The sequence below is a fragment of the Coturnix japonica genome, chromosome 25 (genome assembly GCF_054131305.1).
Source record: "Coturnix japonica strain WE chromosome 25, WE-NBRP24, whole genome shotgun sequence".
NCBI classification, from domain to species: domain Eukaryota; kingdom Metazoa; phylum Chordata; class Aves; order Galliformes; family Phasianidae; genus Coturnix; species Coturnix japonica.
This window is the reverse complement of record NC_140687.1, coordinates 6,283,271-6,300,539: the sequence shown is the minus strand read 5'-3', so window position 1 is coordinate 6,300,539 and position 17,269 is coordinate 6,283,271. Positions and strand designations below refer to the sequence as shown.

Here is a 17,269-nt window from a genome sequence, read left to right as displayed (position 1 = left end):
GGGCACAGTTCTCTGCCTGGGCCCAAGTCTGTGTGGGTCTCTCCATCCACAAAGCTGCTCACACTGCAGGCGGCACAGGCTGAGAGGAGAGGCCAGAGCAGCTCTCCTGTTGCAACACGGAGCAGCAAGATACAAGTGGAGGAAGGGCCTGCAGCTGTACTGAGGAACTTCAACGCAATCATTGATTTTCCATCTGAAAGATAAAGAAAGAGGAATTCCCTTTCCAGCCCCTACCATCATTGTTCGGATGATTTTTATTGGTTTATTTTTTGTCCATTATATCTTTGAGGATTCAACTAATACACAGTTGCCCTATGGCCTCAGTGGAGCCACACAAGGTGCCTTTCCTTCCTGGTTGGGCAGGCAGTCACAAGATGCAGAAAGCCATGCTGGCGTCTATCCTGTTCTGTGCTGGCTGTACATGGAAATCTTGGGGTTTTCCAGATTTCAGGGCCATGTGCCTGAAACCAATTGTGCTTCTCCTGTAAGCAGAGCTGTTGGTCAGACTTGCTGGCACTAGAAATTAAAGGTGGCAGTGAGCTGAGGCCGAGGAGGTGTTAATGTAAGAGTCAGGGATGCTTTTGAGCTTCCCTTATAACTGTACGGTTCCTCAGAAAGCAGTTACGCCTGCCAGCTCCTTTCCTGTCCGGCTGTGGAGCCTTTGCTCACATGCTCCGAATCTTGCTTGAAATCATTGAGAGGAATGTAGCCAGCAGGACTTGAGGGCTGAGCTGTAGGAATGGAAGCATCCTCTGCTGTTTGAAACAGAGGGTGTTTCTAGGCTGTGTTTCAGCAGAAAGCAGGCAGTGGCGGGAACAGGCAACTATTGGCAAGGGCTCGGTGCAGCTCTTCCCTCATCCTGCACCACGACTGACAGCATGCTCTGTTTTCTCTCCAGACTGAGTTCTCCCAGTAAGAGGGCAGAGTCACCAGCTGGCAGTTGGCGTTCCTGCTTCTGCCTGGGCAAACCATCCCCTGTGGCCAAACACCAACTGCAGAGCAGTGCCAGGGAGCCCTCTGAAGCAGAAGTCGTGGTCCTGGCAGGTAAGGGTGCAAATCCAGCTTTCAAAACACTGCTTGTCAGCAACACAGGTAGAATTCATGCTTTCAGTGGGCTTGTACCTCCTTCTGGCATTCAAGCCCGTGCCTGACATCTTTGGTTGACTCCTGTCTTTCCCAGATGAGTCTCACAAGCTGCTTGAAACCTGCTTGACAGGCAGCACCAAGCCTTTGCCTCCTTGGACAGTGAAAGTTTGACGCTAAATGCTGTGTATCTACTCTTTCCAGGTGAATCGATCCCTTGCCAATACAGGAACCCACCAGCAAGTTGCAATGATGCACGTTGTGCTTCCATCAATGGAGTGCAGTTAGGATGCATGAGTCACTGCAGTTCCAAGGACAGCCTTCCACGCGACAGCAATGATGGAGAGAAGGATGTTTGACCTATTCAGTTTTGGGCCCCTCCCTGCAAGAAAACCTTGCGGTTCTGGAACGTCTTCACCTACGAAGGTAGTGAGGGGTCTGGAGCACAAACCTTACGAGGAGCTGCTGAGGGAACTAGGATTGTTCAGCTTGGAAAAGAGCAGGCTCAGGGGAGACCTTATAACTCTCTATAACGTCCTGAAGGGAGGTTGTAGTGAGCTGGGGTTTGGCCTCTTCTCTCGTGTGATCAGTTATAGATCTAGAGGGAATGGTTTTAAGCTGTGCCAGGAAAGATTCAGGCTGGACATTAGGAAATATTACTTCCCCTAAAGGGTATTCAGGCATTGGATAGCACTGCCCAGGGAGGTGGTGGAGTCACCGAACATGGGAGTGCTCAAGAAACGTTTGGATGTTGTGTTGAGAGGTATGATTTATCCGGGAAGTATTGGTAATGGTTGGACCAGATGATTTTGTAGGTCTTCTCCAACCTTGATAATTCTGTGATTCTGAGCTGAGAAACTTTTCTTGCTCAAGTCCAGCTTCCAAGCTTAACCACCTACAATGAAGTTGATGTCGTTTTTCTGGTAGCCCTCAAGACAGTGTCCGCATTTACCCAAAATCAGGAGGTAACCAGCTGCAGTGAAGTGAGCGATTTCAGTGCCTATTTCTGATGGTGGCAATAAGTTCAGAGGTCACACTTAATTGACGGTGCCTGTTTCCATTCTGACAAAGGATGTAGTTGCAGCTGACTTCCCGAGGCTGCCATACGTGGTGGTGACGCAGCCTTGGGCTTGTGCGTTTGCATGACTCCCACCTTTCCTTTCTGTGTCTTGCAGGTCAGCTGGTGCTGGAAGTGGCCGGTATCTGAGTAGGAATGAAGGTGAGTGCAGGAGCAGCTGCTGAGGGGAGGAAGGAAGTCCATGCTAATGAGCTCTGAAGCATCTGCAGGTCCAGTACGAAAGGAGGCAGCAGTGATGCAGGGGGCTCCCCAGCAGGAAGCTGTCTGATCCAAATGCTTGCTGAGAGTTTGAAAGCCCAAGCCCTTATGGTCTCTGTAAGGGTGGCTAGTAAAAAGATGTTAACCAAGATGGTGGTAAATAGTCAAAGATTATTAGCAAAGGAAAACTCACCAATGTTGGTGCCTTGACCAGAAAGCTGAGGCAGTCTCAACTGGGGAGCAGTCTCCAAGAGATTCTGACTTAGTGGTGGTCAGCGTTTAAATGAGGTGAGGTCTCAGAAGAGGTGCAGTCGAGGTCCACCCCTTCTGGGAGCACAGCTAGATTACTCTCACCTGTGCTCCCGCAGCTGGCCCAACACTTGCCTCAGCTGATTAATCAGAGGTTCAAGCTGTGATTTCCCATACAGTCTCTAAGCTGAAGGCAGCATCTCCTTGATCTGATGGTGGTTTGCCTGAGTGAGGGAGTGATCCAAGCTGGATGCAAAAGAGTCATCTTAATTTCTCTCCTATTTTACTTCAGATGACACCTATTGGGTGTTGGTTTCTTAAAATTTGGATCTAGGAGGTGGCCTCTCCCTTTGCTTCTGGTGAAAGCACAGATGTGCAGCAGGAGTAGAAGACAAAGAGGTTTTCTTGGTGACAGCAACACCAATTATTTGATTCAAATGTAGAACTGTGATGAAGATGGTGAAGAACAGATCTGCCTCAAAGACATGCTTGATCACATAAGGAATGAGCATGTGATCCAAGACAGCCAGCGTGGCTTTAGCAGGGGAAGGCCATGCCTAACCAATCTGGTGGTCTTCTATGATGGAGTGATGGCATTTGTGGACAAAAGGAAGGAAACTGATGTCATTGACCTGGACTTGAGCAAGATCTTTTACATGGCCCTCCACCACATCCTTATCTCTAAACTGGAGGGATGTGGATTTGACAGGTGGACCACCTGGTGGATAAGGGATTGGTTGAAAGGCCACAGACAGAGGGTGGTGATTCATGGTTCTGTGTCCAGGTGGAGGCCAATAACAAGTGGTGTCATCCAGGAGTCTGTCTTGGGACCAGTGCTTTTTAACATGGTTATCAGTGACACCAATGATGCAATGGAGTGCACCCTCTGCTGTTTGCTGAGTGGTGCGGCTGATGCAGTGGAAGGAAGGGATGCCATTCAGAGGGAGCTCAACCGAGAGGTTGGCCTACGTGAATCTAATGAGGTTCAAGACAGGAAAGTTCAAGGTTTTGCACTTGGGCTGGAGGAATCCCAGGCATCTGTACAGCCTGGGAGGAGCAGTCCTTAAGAGAAGCCCCACAGAGAAGGACCTGGGGGTCCTGGTGGATGAAAAACAGAACGTGAGCCATCAGCGTGCTCTTGCAGCTCAGAGAGCAAATGGTCCCCTGGGCTCCATCAGAAGAGGGGATGGCCAGCAGGGACAGGGAGATGATTGATCTTCATGATCCTTGAGGTCCCTTCCAGCCCGGGCCATTCTATGATTCTGTGATTACACTCGCTGTCAGAAATAACGGCAGCTGTACAGAAGCTTGTTTTTTCTTTGTTTTTCTGGCTTTGAAGGAGAAGGGGTGGAGCAAGGGGAGACCCACTGGTCATTTGTCACCTCATGAACAGGATGGATTCTGCATTGACTGTGAAAAACCTGGGCTAGTAGCATGGGCATGTTTCAGGCTGGACTCTTCTTTTGCTGCTTGGTTTCCTTTTGGCTACAGGGAGACAGCTGTCTAAAGGTGTGTTTTCAAACCCACTCTCCAAAACCGTGTTTCATTGTTGCAGGTGGTTCAGTGAGCTCTTGCAGTGCAGATGCTGTAGTTTGCTGTAGAATCTGAGTGGTTTCTGTTCCTAGGGGAGGACTGGGAGGAGGTAGTGAGAAGAGAATTCAGTGCCTAAGGGGAGGGGAGATCGGGGATTGGTGGGAGAAGGAGCCAATAGGAGGGAGAGAGAAGTTGGGCGCAGGGTGATGGTAACACCCCTTTGTGATGTCATAATGCCCCTTTGTAACGTCATAATGCTTCTTTGTGATGTCATAATGCCCTTTGTGATGTCATAATGCTCCTTTCTGACATCACGATGCCCCTTTCTGATGTCACGATGCCCCTTTGTGATGTCATAATGCCTCTTTGTGACGTCATAACGATCCTTTGTGACGTCATGATGCCACTTTGTGATGTCATAATGCCCTTTGTGACGTCATAATGCTTATTTGTGATGTAATAATGCCCCTTTTTGACATTATAGTGCCCCTTTGTGACATCATAATGCTTATTTGTGACATCATATCACCCCTTTCTGATGTCATACTGCCCCATATGAAGTCCAGGCAGAGTCAAAACTTATGGACCTGCACGAGGATCACTTTCAAGACAGTGGCTCTGTTGCTTCAAGCTTATTTGCTTCGTCCTGCCGCCACTCTATTACCAACTATCAACAACCTCTTGCATGATTCAACTTGCAAACGTTTGACACTAACCCTTGTGTTTCTGTGCCTTCCTAGATAATTCGAGCCCTTGTCAACCCCAAAGATCCAAACCAAGTAGTGATGTGCAGTGTGTTTCCATCAATGGAGAGTTCTTATTAAGCACAAATCGCTGCAATTCGGATGACAGCCTTCCACATGGTAACAGTGATGGACACAAGGGGCTCATCCACGTTCATGCTCTCATATCTCCTGGCTCTGCTGAAGCTCCTGACCTGAGCCTGCCAGACACCACAGTCACCTGCCTGGATTGTGACCCAGTGCCTTTGCAGTGCTGCCCATCCCAAGCACAGCCCGAGTGTCCCAGCAGAAGCACCACCATGCAGGAGCAGGGCAGCATCAGTGAGGTGAAGCTGAGCATCTTAGATGGGGACTTAGAGTCAGGCTGCCAGTCCCAGGCACCAGGCAGCAGCACCAGCTCTGAGCCACTCTCATCTTGACAAGAGGAGTCCCATCTTCACCCTTGACCTCTCAAGCCCTCCTGTCTTTTATTGAATAAAGTCACTCTCATGCTCAATCATCACCTTGGCTGCATTCCGAGTCTTCATTCACAGGGATTGGGATGTGTAGAGAGTGTTTTTTACAGCTAGCTGAGAAGGGTCGTAAACACGGTGCAGTTAATCAAGCAGCCATGCCACCTGCAAGGACAGTGAGATCAACAGGATGCCCTGGGATGGTGAGAAACTAACCATGGTTTTGTGAACTCGGCAAGGGAGTAACTTTCAGGATGATAACAACAAGCTGCAAAGATACTCGGGGATGGTATGTAATTGGGAACCAATGATGAGCTCCACTTTTGCAATATGTATGAGCTAATTATCCGTATTATAAAGGTACACGCAGCCAAGGAATAAACGAGAATAGCTGATCATATGTCAATGACAGGTGTGGTCGTCTGCTTTTCTCCCGCCGTTTTGCAACAATTGGTGACCCCGACGTGGCCTACCAGGAAGGATTGCAGCGGCGAAGGTGTTCGGATCCTTAAGCAGCGGGGATAGCATGCGCCAGGAAAAGAAGGTGCAGGTGCTCTACGTGACCTTACAGAAGGGCCTAGCCGATACGGGCCGACGACGTCCTTTAAGGCTGCAACAGCGTGCTGACAAATAGGTATGGGAAGACAAGCGGTTTATGAATTATTTTCTTGCTTTTTTAAGAAAAGGTGTCAGGTATTTTCTTGCTTTTTGAAAAGAAAGTGTCAGGTTAAGGGGACAGACTTGCAAAAGGAACTCCCTGAGTTATTAGCGTATGGGTATGCTAAAGGGTTATTTCAGAATCCGCATTTAGTGCATGATCTTGCTGAGTGGCGTAAATTTGGAGATGCAATTTTTCAGGGAATATTAGATGGGGATAAAACAGCTAAAAAATGCGGGAAGTGGTGGCGTATGGTTTATAATGATTTGTTGCTACATGCAGAAAAGGAAGCAGCAGAACAAGCTAGTGCTGTGCAGGGGAGGAATAAGAATTATAATGAATGGTCAGATTGCCCGGGGCCCCCTGCAGTGTCCACCGTAAAGTTGCCGCCGGCCGCCGAGCCTGCGTTGCCGGTGGCTGCGGAGCCGAGTGCCCCGTCTCCCGGTACGTCTGTATCAGACGAGCCGCCTGCATCGACCATGGCGCTACAGCCGGCCCCCTCGAACCCCCTTTGCAATGAGCCGCTCCCTGGGGCACAGAGTGACCTGGCGGAGGCCGTCGCGCGGGAGCGGGGGGGGGCTTGGGCTGCGCTGGCGCGGGCTTGTTTAGAGGCGGGAGACGGTGAGGCGTTGGAAGCGGTGCGACAGGCGGTGCTGTCGGTGGGGTATTCGCCTAATGCTGCAGGTGGGACACAGGCTGCTATCAGTGCTTTAGATTGGAAGTTGTTGTCACAATTGCGGTCTAAGGTCAGTCAGTTTGGAGTAAAAAGTGAGCCAGCGAGACAGATACTGGATTATATCTGGAGTACTCAGGTTTTGTTGCCATCTGATTGTCGGGCTATAGCTAGGTTGATTTTTTCGCAGCACGAACAACTGCTATTTAATGCTTATTGGGAAGAGATGTGCCAACAGAGCGTTGCGATAGTTAGGCAGCCCGGAGATCCCTTGTATAATGTCACCGTTGAAGAACTTCTAGGGGTGGGTCCTTTCATCCGGACGGAGGCCCAGGCTTTATTAGGACCAGTTAAATGTAGAGAGTCAATGTATCTGGCCAGGCAGGCTATGGATAAGATCAAGGTGCCAGGTGGGCTGCCGTCTTATATGGGAATCCAGCAAGGAAGAAATGAGGATTTTGGAGCGTTCATAGATAAGGTAGCTGGAGCTATAGAGAAGGCTGGAGTACCAGAGTACATGAGGGAAATAATGCTAAAACATTGTGCACTTCAGAATTGTAATGCTACAGCTCGTGGCATTCTAAGTACTTTGAGGAGTAACTGGACAATAGAGGAGGCGTTAGACAGACTATCGAGTGTGCCCACGGGGGCTCAGGCTTTCATAGTTGAGGCTATTAAAGAGCTAGGGGCAGGATTAAAGGCACAGGCTGAGGCTTCCCAGAATCAGGTGTTAGCAGCTCTTGCACCCTTACAAGCGTCTGCGGTAACCAGTGCAGGCCCAAGCACCTCTTTTAAATGTTTCCGGTGCGGCGTTAAGGGACATTTGCGACGGAATTGCCAAGCTGTCGGTGTGTGGTGCCAGAACTGCCGCTCGGACAACCACAACACCGTCACCTGCCGTCGCCGGTCAAGAAACCTCCAGCCCAGCGCAAGAAAGAACAGCGGCCGCGCTCCGACACAAGCAGCCGTTCCCAGCCAGCGGCCGCCTGCCCCCCCGCACACGTCTCTCGCCGCGTTGTCGGTCTCTACGGCCCCCCCGCCCTCTGCTTCGCCCACGTCGTTCTCTGCGCCTCGCCGTGCCGCCCCCCCCTCGTCGTGCGCGGCTGCGTCTGTGCAGCCCGTGTATAACGTGGTTAAAGACGCGGATGGACCGAAACCAGAGGATCGTTGTGACCCAGGTCCTGTAGATCCAGAAAGCGAATCGGACGCATTTTCTCTTGATACTTTGTTTGGAGCAGGAATGACAAATTTCCCTACAGCGTACTGTGATGTCTTAGAACAAGGCAGAAAAGAAACAATATTAAGGGGTGATGCTGACACGTTGCAAACCTTTCCTAATCAGGTCCCCCATTTGGAATCCCTGCCTTGTGAGGCAGTGAAGGAGCTAAGGGAGTCAGTGAGAACATACGGAGTTCAGTCAGCCTTTACATACAATCTTTTGGTTGCAAACAGTGACAGTTGCGCTATGACCCCTCACGATTGGAAAACTGTGTTAAGAATGATCCTCTCTGCTATGCAGTATGCTGTGTTTATGATTGAATACCGGCTACATAATTTGACTGATACCTCTTTGCCTCAAATTGGGACACATCCATGTGGCACAGCACCTCTTCAACTGTGTCAGACAAATGTCACTCACGTTCCTGAATTTGGCTGTCTAAAATATGCACATGTAACAATAGATACTCATTCTTCTTACGTATTTGCCACAGCACATACAGGTGAACACAGTCATGACACCCGTAAACACTGGTTATCTGCTTATGCTGCTATGGGAATCCCACATGCTACAAAAACAGATAATGGGCCTGCATATACCTCTAAGGCCACTCAAACTTTCCTCCAAGGGTGTGTTAGACATACTACAGCCATTGCTCATTCTCCCACTGAACAAGCTATCACTGATCACATTTATCAAACATTGAAATCCATTCTTATTATTAAACAAAAAAGGGGGAATATGGGAGACACACTACAAGAAATATTATGCAAGATTTTGCTTGTTTTGCTTGTGCTGAAGTTTTTGAATCGTGTTCATACAGATACAGCTTATGTGGATCGTCATTTTGAGGCTTCCCCAGTGCTAAAGGAACAGCCTATGGTTAATGTTTGGAATATGGCCACAGGACTTTGGGACTGTTCCCTACCACTGACAACTTGGGGTCGTGAATATGCTCGTATTTCCACAGGGACTGGCCCTATGTGGGTTCCAGCATGATATCTTCGGTCTCATCTGAAGGCAGAAAATAACATCCAGCCTTTATAGTAATTGTAATTGTGTGTTTCTTACTTAGTGGTATTGCTTTGTAACTTGCTGTGTTATAGATAATATTAGTAATAGTTTGACATAGTGTGTGATAGTGATAGAACTAGAGGGAATGGTTTTAAGCTGCATCAGGGGAGATTCAGGCTGGACATTAGGAAGTATTACTTTTCGGAAAGAGTAGTCAGGCATTGGAATGCACTGCCCAGGGAGGTGGTGGAGTCACCGACCATGGGAGTGTTCAAGAAATGCTTGGATGTGGCACTGAGGAATATGATTTATCCAGGAAGTATTGGTAATGGTTGGACTAGATGATCTTCTAGGTCTTTTCCAACCTTGATAATTCTGTGATTCTGTGATTTTCTGTTTTACCAATGCAGTCTCAAGATTTAGAGTTTAAAGCATTAGCTAGGATGTTGTGTGCTTCTTCTATTTTAGTAATAGATCAGATGTGTATTAAACAGGATTTGATCTAATCAATGCTAGAGTCTACAGGAATAGCTCTTTTAATGTTTTAGTACTGTTTGGTTATGATGTTATTAGCCTATTAATTAGCTTTTCTTAATTTGCAAAGACAAAACCTGGAAAGGAATCCCAGGCAAAGAGATGACCCTGTATCATAGAATGGATACCTCTTTTACATCCAATTAATTGGGATCTGAAAATATAACCATGCATCATTTTAGACAAAAGTGCACGCTAATAGAACTAAATTTGATAGTTTATTCTGTTTTCCAAGCAGGTGTTCCACTTGGGCTCTATATCACGCACTGGCCATGCGGATGTGGTGTACAACTGGAAGAAATCCTTCAGACCCTGAATGCAGGAGAGAATCTGTGATGGGTGAGAGAGGAAATGTGCACCTTGAAGCAGGGGACGCCCTGCTGGCACTACCTGTCGCATCCACCACCAACATGGCTTGTTGTTTCTCAAGGGTCAATAAGTATTAATGCCCCTAGTGATACTCTAGTACATTTGTCCTCTAAAATTGGTTCTATTTGACATGATATTCCATTAAATTGTGCGATCATTAATCAATTATTAGCCCGGATAACTCAGTTGGTAGAGCATTGTTATGAGCATCCTAAAAGCATTTATTGCACAAATTTTAGTGGTCATTAAAATCAATATATTAGAGTATATGAAAATTGAAGACTTTTCCTGATCAGTTACAGATTAGCGCAATGGGACCCTCACGGATTTATTTTCAGGTTGCAGAAACTTAGGTTGCAGTACAAACATGTTTGTTCTTTTTAGTGGATTTAATAGTAATGTTGTTATGTTGTATTTCACTTGTCTCTTTTTCATTTTTAGAGTATTGTCAATCGAGGCCTTGATTGAGTTATAATAGTTATGTTATTAATTTAAGTAGTGTTGCTATTCTATAGGCAGTATTGTAAGAAGAATTCTACAGAGCGTCAGTCATGGATCCAGATGAGAAGTTCACAGAACAGCAGCTATGAAGCAGGATAAAACTACATGAGAACTGACTGAACAAATGAACTGAACTGCTTGTTAAATATGATTAATCGGTCGTTAAATCAAACCCCTTTTTATCCTAAAAGAAAACGGGGGAAATGTAGAGAGTGTTTTTTACAGCTAGCTGAGAAGGGTCGTAAACACGGTGCAGTTAATCAAGCAGCCATGCCACCTGCAAGGACAGTGAGATCAACAGGATGCCCTGGGATGGTGAGAAACTAACCATGGTTTTGTGAACTCGGCAAGGGAGTAACTTTCAGGATGATAACAACAAGCTGCAAAGATACTCGGGGATGGTATGTAATTGGGAACCAATGATGAGCTCCACTTTTGCAATATGTATGAGCTAATTATCCGTATTATAAAGGTACACGCAGCCAAGGAATAAACGAGAATAGCTGATCATATGTCAATGACAGGTGTGGTCGTCTGCTTTTCTCCCGCCGTTTTGCAACAGGGATGAATGCAACAAACAGCAAGGCAGCTCAGCTTGCAATGCTATGGCTGTGGGGTTCGTGCAGGCAGAGCTCTGGGTTCCCATTTTGCCTGGCTTTGGGATGTCAGCAGCAAGATCTCTACCATTTTGTATGGGAGCAAATAATCTCTAGCATCCAGGTTGCTGCTCATGATATATCCCAGTCTTCCTGGCTGTCACTTTGTGATACTTTTCAAAGCCTTTTGATACTCTTTGATGCCTTGGCTGCTCCCTAACACCTCTGTCCTCCTGCCATGTTGACTCACGTCTCCCACTTTTAAGCTGGCTTTGCAGATCATCTCCAGCCCTGTCATCATCACGCTGCAGCAGGAGGTGCTCACCTGGCCCAATGTCTGGCAGTACTGCTTGTTCTGCAGATGAGCAGCTGCCTCCTCATCTCTTCAGCTACAGTAGTTTTTCTCAGGGCAGTTAGATGCAGTCATGCTCCTCTGGATTTGGTGTGTTAAATCCATGCTGCATGGCAGCACTCAGTGCAATACAAAGGTGTTCTGTGTGCCATAGCATTTCTCCAGGGGCTGCCAAAGGTAGAAGCACAACACAGCACCATCCTTCTGACAGTAATGTCTGTGAGTGTTAGACATGTGAGCACTGCATCATCCCCAGCGTGTCAGTGCTTTTCCACACCAACCTGACTCTCACACTCTGCACTGAATGTAACTCTGCTCTTGTGGAGACAAATGCTTTCTGTCACATCCTCCATCCCTGCAACCATTTGCCGGTAGGCAGCTCTTGCAGAAGAATCAAGCAGCAGAACCTTGTGCTCACCCTACAGCATGCAAATGCTATGAAAGCAGAAATAACCTGGCATGCTCTGGGTCTGCAAGGCTGCACAGATGGGAGAGGTAGATTGTGTTTTTGCAGTGGAAGTTTCCAGTATTTTCAGTACATAGTGTAGGCCCTAACTGAATGTATAACCCTCTTGTAAAACAGCTGTATAAGTAGTTTTTCCACCAAGAAAGTTGCTGAACAGAATTAAGTTCAGACTGGGGGCATTCTGACATGGGGAGAATTGAGACAAGCACAAGATAAATACAGGGTGGGTAGAGCCCAGCACAGGACAGAATGAATGTACTGACTTTTGGAAACATTGCCCTTCTCTGTCCGCAGAAAAGTACAAGGCAGACCTAAAAACAAGAGGTTGGTAATTGACCTTCTATGGAAATGAATCCTAGCCACAGTCTCGAGGAGTCTGTGAGCCTGAGATGCTCAACCAATGAGAGCCATGAGAGCATCACCTGCAGTGGGTTTAGGGCACAGAACAGAATTGATTTCACTGACTGGTGTGCAGTTTCTCCCTTGCCAATAGGGGATGTGCGCGCAGTATTGCAATAATGAATAAGCACTGCTGCTATCGCTGCCATCTTTGCCTAACTAGAAATCTTTGACTTTGAGAGTTTCTCACACAAGGGGAGAGGGTAAGAAAGTAAAGAGGCACAGAAAACTAAGGGAAACTGCTCTTCTTTATCTTATCTATAAAAATTGATACGATGCTGTTGTGCATTTTTTTTAATTTTATTTTTAATTTTTTGCCAATGTCAGTTAGATTGTTTTAAAATATCCACACACCAAAATCTGACTACCAAGCAAATGTAATGAAAATGAAATGAAGGTGAGTTAGTGGAAAGCACAAGGCCATATTATATTAGGCTCCAGCAAATTTACAGGCAGTCACTGCACGAAGAGGTAGATCTGAGTTGCACATTATATGATTCCCACAAAGATTAAGGAAATCTGAAGCTTTCAATATATTTTTTTAATTCTTTTTTCATTTCATTTTTAAACACCTGACCCAGACCCCAACCCTCACAGGAGCTGTAAAGATAACAGCATTAACCAGCAATGTAACTCTAATCCTAACCCTTACCCTGATTCTAAAATCGTCCCTAACTCCAAATGCAACAACAAAAATGATGCTACAAGTTTGTAGCAAAAGGAACCTTAACCCTGATCATAATCCAAAAAAAAAATCATTATGGTAACAATAATCTTTACCTTAAGAGTAATATTAATCAGAGCCCAGATGATGCCTGCATCCAATCAGAAGCATGCTTTGCATTATTTAAGAGTTGTATTTTTTCCAATGAACTCTCTCTATTATCACGTTTATAAAGTAACAGAGTCTGTTCTTTTTCTCCTGACACTGTGCCTTACTCCTGACATCCCCTGGAAATGACCCAGATAGGGCACCATCAAAGTAATGCTAATAGTAATGTCAATCCTAAGGGTATCTCTAGCCTCAGTGTTAATGGGACGCTAACAACAATCCCAACAGCCTTAAACATTCTGGTGGTGTGAAAGAGGTGCTGCCTTGCACATGCTGGGCAGTCCCATTGCCTGTTAAATGCAGGCGGCAGCGTAGAAACATGATGCCCGTGGTCAGAATGCCCTGTGGCAGATCCTGGCACCGGAGAACTGACCGGAGAACCATGAGAGAACTGACAACAAATCACGCGACATCAGAACCGACCCAGTGGTTATTTACAAGCCTTGGGAGACCCAGACAGGATCTCAGAGTGGTGAATGTAGGTACAGAAGTTGTTACTACTCTGTTTTCTTCTAAAAGAAGTGTTTTTTTTTCATCTCAGAAGTTGGGGGGGAAGGGGGGGGGGGGGGGGCGGGAAAGGGATATCAATTTAATTACTCATTAATTTATTGACAGACATTCACGTTTGCTACGTTTGGAGAAGTTTTTATTTGTTTGCTGTGGTTTGATTTTTTTTTTTTCTTTTTTTTTTCCCCCTTCCCTCCTCTTCCATCTTTGTGTTCTTCCCCTATAATCAAAAGAACGGATCCCCAGGATTTGTCCCGCAGACGTTCTTTCCGTGGTCTCTGCTGCCACCTGCTGGCCAATAAGCGGAACTGCCACTGTTGGGCGTTTGGTGCCGCAGGAAGCACAACGCAGATCTGAGTTCTGACCGGTCTACGCAGCAAATCCGCCAATCTTTATTGCGATAAGCCCTCCAGACAAGAGCATAAAGTCTTTGCCTGAGGGCAGGGTTAGTAGTAATGGATGTCAGTTTTGAAATTTCCAGTCCATTCACCATAGCACTTTCTGCCTCCATGTCCCATAACCAAAGCAGCTATGCTGGCATGCTCTCTTGGTTTCTGTCTAAACCACTGTACTATATCCATCAGTTCAGCTGCTGTATTATGGGCAGCAGGGTTTGGGGGGTGGACACTGATCAGGGCACTCCCACCAGCCTATCCTGCATTTTTTTTTTTTTTTTTTTTTCATTTTTGGGTTACAATCAGTCAGATCTCAAATAGATCTAGTCCAAATGGAACCTCAAAATCTGACCTTTTAGTGCCTTCATTTACAGAGTCCATTTTATACAGATTCCCTTGTACAGGGCCTCCATGGTCCTCCAGACAGTTGTTACTGATCTTCCATAGGAGAATGATTGAATTAGGTTTTTTCCCCATCAAAACTGCCACCTGTCTTTCCAATTTTTCAACACTATCATTCAATAGCTGATTTGCATCAGCCTGAGCCTCTTCAGTTATGTTCAGACAGTTCAAGGCCATTAAAAGTGGCCATGCCACCATGAACACAGCTAACTGTCATTCTCAAGTTGTAAGTATGTCTTTGCTAAGACCATGGAAATACTCAGTCAGGTGGGCCAGGGACTCATGGACCCTCCCTCCGTCCCACACAGGGCCCCATTTTTCAGTGACAGAAGCAGTGCTGCATTTTGAGGATCCTAGGAATCCCAGGACATGCCCTGACAAAAGGTCATTCAAAGGGGTAGTCTTTCCCCATCCAAACAACTCCATGATATTCACAGAATCACAGAATTGTAGGGGTTGGAAGGGACCTCCAGAGACCACTGAGTCCAGTCCCCCTGCCAAAGCAGGTTCCCTACACCACAAAAGAGGTACGAAGAGGTAGATCTGAGTTGCACATTATATGATTCCCACAAAGATTAAGGAAATCTGAAGCTTTCAATATATTTTTTTAATTCTTTTTTCATTTCATTTTTTAAACACCTGACCCAGACCCCAACCCTCACAGGAGCTGTAAAGATAACAGCATTAACCTGCAATGTAACTCTAATCCTAACCCTTACCCTGATTCTACAGGGGACTGTCTGAAACGGACATCAATTCAATTACTCATTTATTTATTGACAGACATTCAAGTTTGCTACGTTTGGAGAAGTTTTTATTTGTTTGCTGTGGTTTGGTTTTTTCTTTTTTTCTTTTTTTTTTCCCCCTTCCCTCCTCTTCCATCTTTGTGTTCTTCCCCTATAATCAAAAGAGAACGGATCCCCAGGGTCTGTCCCGCAGACGTTCTTTCCGTGGTCTCTGCTGCCACCTGCTGGCCAATACACGGAACTGCCACTGTTGGGCGTTTGGTGCCACAGGAAGCACAACGCAGATCTGAGTTCTGACCGGTCTACGCAGCAAATCCGCCAATCTTTATTGTGATAAGCCCTCCACATGGCATTGCGCATGCACTCGAACACGCAACAGGCATAGATTTCTCTTAACTCCTTGAGGAGCAGGCAAGCAGAACAACTGAGCGCACCACTGCTTGTGATTGGGCCACCCCCATCATAGAGATGTGTGTTAGATCTTTTACCCACCCCTGGACTGGCCTTGTTGTTTAACGATAACCTCTGAAATCTGAGCTACTGGTTCTACCACCTGTAGTGTAGAATAGGTAGCCAATAAATGCTTTTCAACTGTGATGTATTTTTATTCTGCTCCATGCCAAACCTGTGGCCAAAACCTCATAGGGGTTCACAAAGAACTCTGGCTCTGCCAGAGCCCCCATCCAGACCCTTCTTGAGTTACATTCACATCTAGTTTGGCTGAAAAGGTTGGACTATAAATACTCAGTGCTTGGGCCTGTTTAACAGATATTTTTTCCTGATTATGCTGTCCATCGATCTTTTTAAACTGAACTCCTGCTCTAATCTGGTCTTTAAACATTTGTTGTCTCAAGACCCTAATGGGTCCAGACTGGATTACCTTAGGGGCTGGACGCCTAAGTCATGGCAGCAGATGGTTCTCTGCCTTTCTCAGACCTTTCCACCACCATTCAGAGCCTGCATCTGGCCGTAGGCACTCTTGTCTCCCCATCAATTGGGCAGCCTGTTGTATTACAGCACCTGAGGGCCACTGGGGGGTTCAGTATGGATAACATAGACCCATACTGATGTAAAGGTGATGGCTGTAGGATGAGATCCCTCGTTCCTGATGAAAAATTTATTGACTGGGCTCTCAAAATCATCTTCATAGATTGCCTCTTTCATGCCTAATTCTCTAATATAATTTTGTTAGTCCTCCATAGAGGACCACAGGCTGATATTTAATGGTATGTCATTCTTATTTGGCCATGTTATATGACACACAGCCATAAATCATTCACTGATCAAATGGCTATCCTCATTATGTTGGACAGAGCATACAGTCTTTGCCTGAGGGCAGGGTGAGTAGTAATGGATGTCAGTTTTGAAATTTCCAGTCCATTCACCACAGCGCTTTCTGCCTCCATGTCCCATAACCAGAGCAGCTATGCTGGCATGCTCTCTTGGTTTCTGTCTAAACCACTGTACTATATCCATCAGTTCAGCTGCTGTATTATGGGCAGCAGGGTTTGGGGGGTGGACACTGGTCAGGGCACTCCCACCAGCCTATCCTGCATTTTTTTTTTTTTTTTTTTTCATTTTTGGGTTACAATCAGTCAGATCTCAAATAGATCTAGTCCAAATGGAACCTCAAAATCTGACCTTTTAGTGCCTTCATTTACAGAGTCCATTTTATACAGATTCCCTTGTACAGGGCCCCCATGGTCTTCCAGAGAGATGTTCCTGATCTTCCATAGGAGAATGATTGAATTAGGTTTTTTCCCCATCAAAACTGCCACCTGTCTTTCCAGTTTTTCAACACTATCATTCAATAGCTGATTTGCATCAGCCTGAGCCTCTTCAGTTATGTTCAGACAGTTCAAGGCCATTAAAAGTGGCCATGCCACCATGAACACAGCTAACTGTCATTCTCAGGTTGTAAGTATGTCTTTGCTAAGACCATGGAAATACTCAGTCAGGTGGGCCAGGGACTCATGGACCCTCCCTCCGTCCCACACAGGGCCCCATTTTTCAGTGACAGAAGCAGTGCTGCATTTTGAGGATCCTAGGAATCCCAGGACATGCCCTGACAAAAGGTCATTCAAAGGGGTAGTCTTTCCCCATCCAAACAACTCCATGATATTCACAGAATCACAGAATTGTAGGGGTTGGAAGGGACCTCCAGAGACCACTGAGTCCAGTCCCCCTGCCAAAGCAGGTTCCCTACACCACGTTGCACAGCTCAGCATCCAGGCAGGTCTTGAATATCTCCAGAGAAGGAGATTCCACAA

The 17,269-nt window shown here is 46.3% G+C and overlaps 1 protein-coding gene across 1 annotated transcript; it reads left to right on the top strand.

Moving 5' to 3' along the window:
• Nucleotides 1-5,431: 5,431 nt before the first annotated feature.
• Nucleotides 5,432-10,822, top strand: LOC146756840 (uncharacterized). Its single transcript, XM_085523931.1, has 2 exons — nucleotides 5,432-5,625; nucleotides 5,749-10,822. The coding sequence occupies exon 2, from the start codon at nucleotides 5,973-5,975 to the stop codon at nucleotides 8,883-8,885; it is 2,913 nt and encodes a 970-aa protein (XP_085380057.1). The 5' UTR covers nucleotides 5,432-5,625; nucleotides 5,749-5,972; the 3' UTR covers nucleotides 8,886-10,822.
• Nucleotides 10,823-17,269: the final 6,447 nt, after the last annotated feature.

Excerpts from the sequence above, each read along its gene's own strand:
- LOC146756840 (XM_085523931.1), top strand. The coding sequence starts at position 5,973 with ATGGGAAGACAAGCGGTTTATGAATTATTTTCTTGCTTTTTTAAGAAA.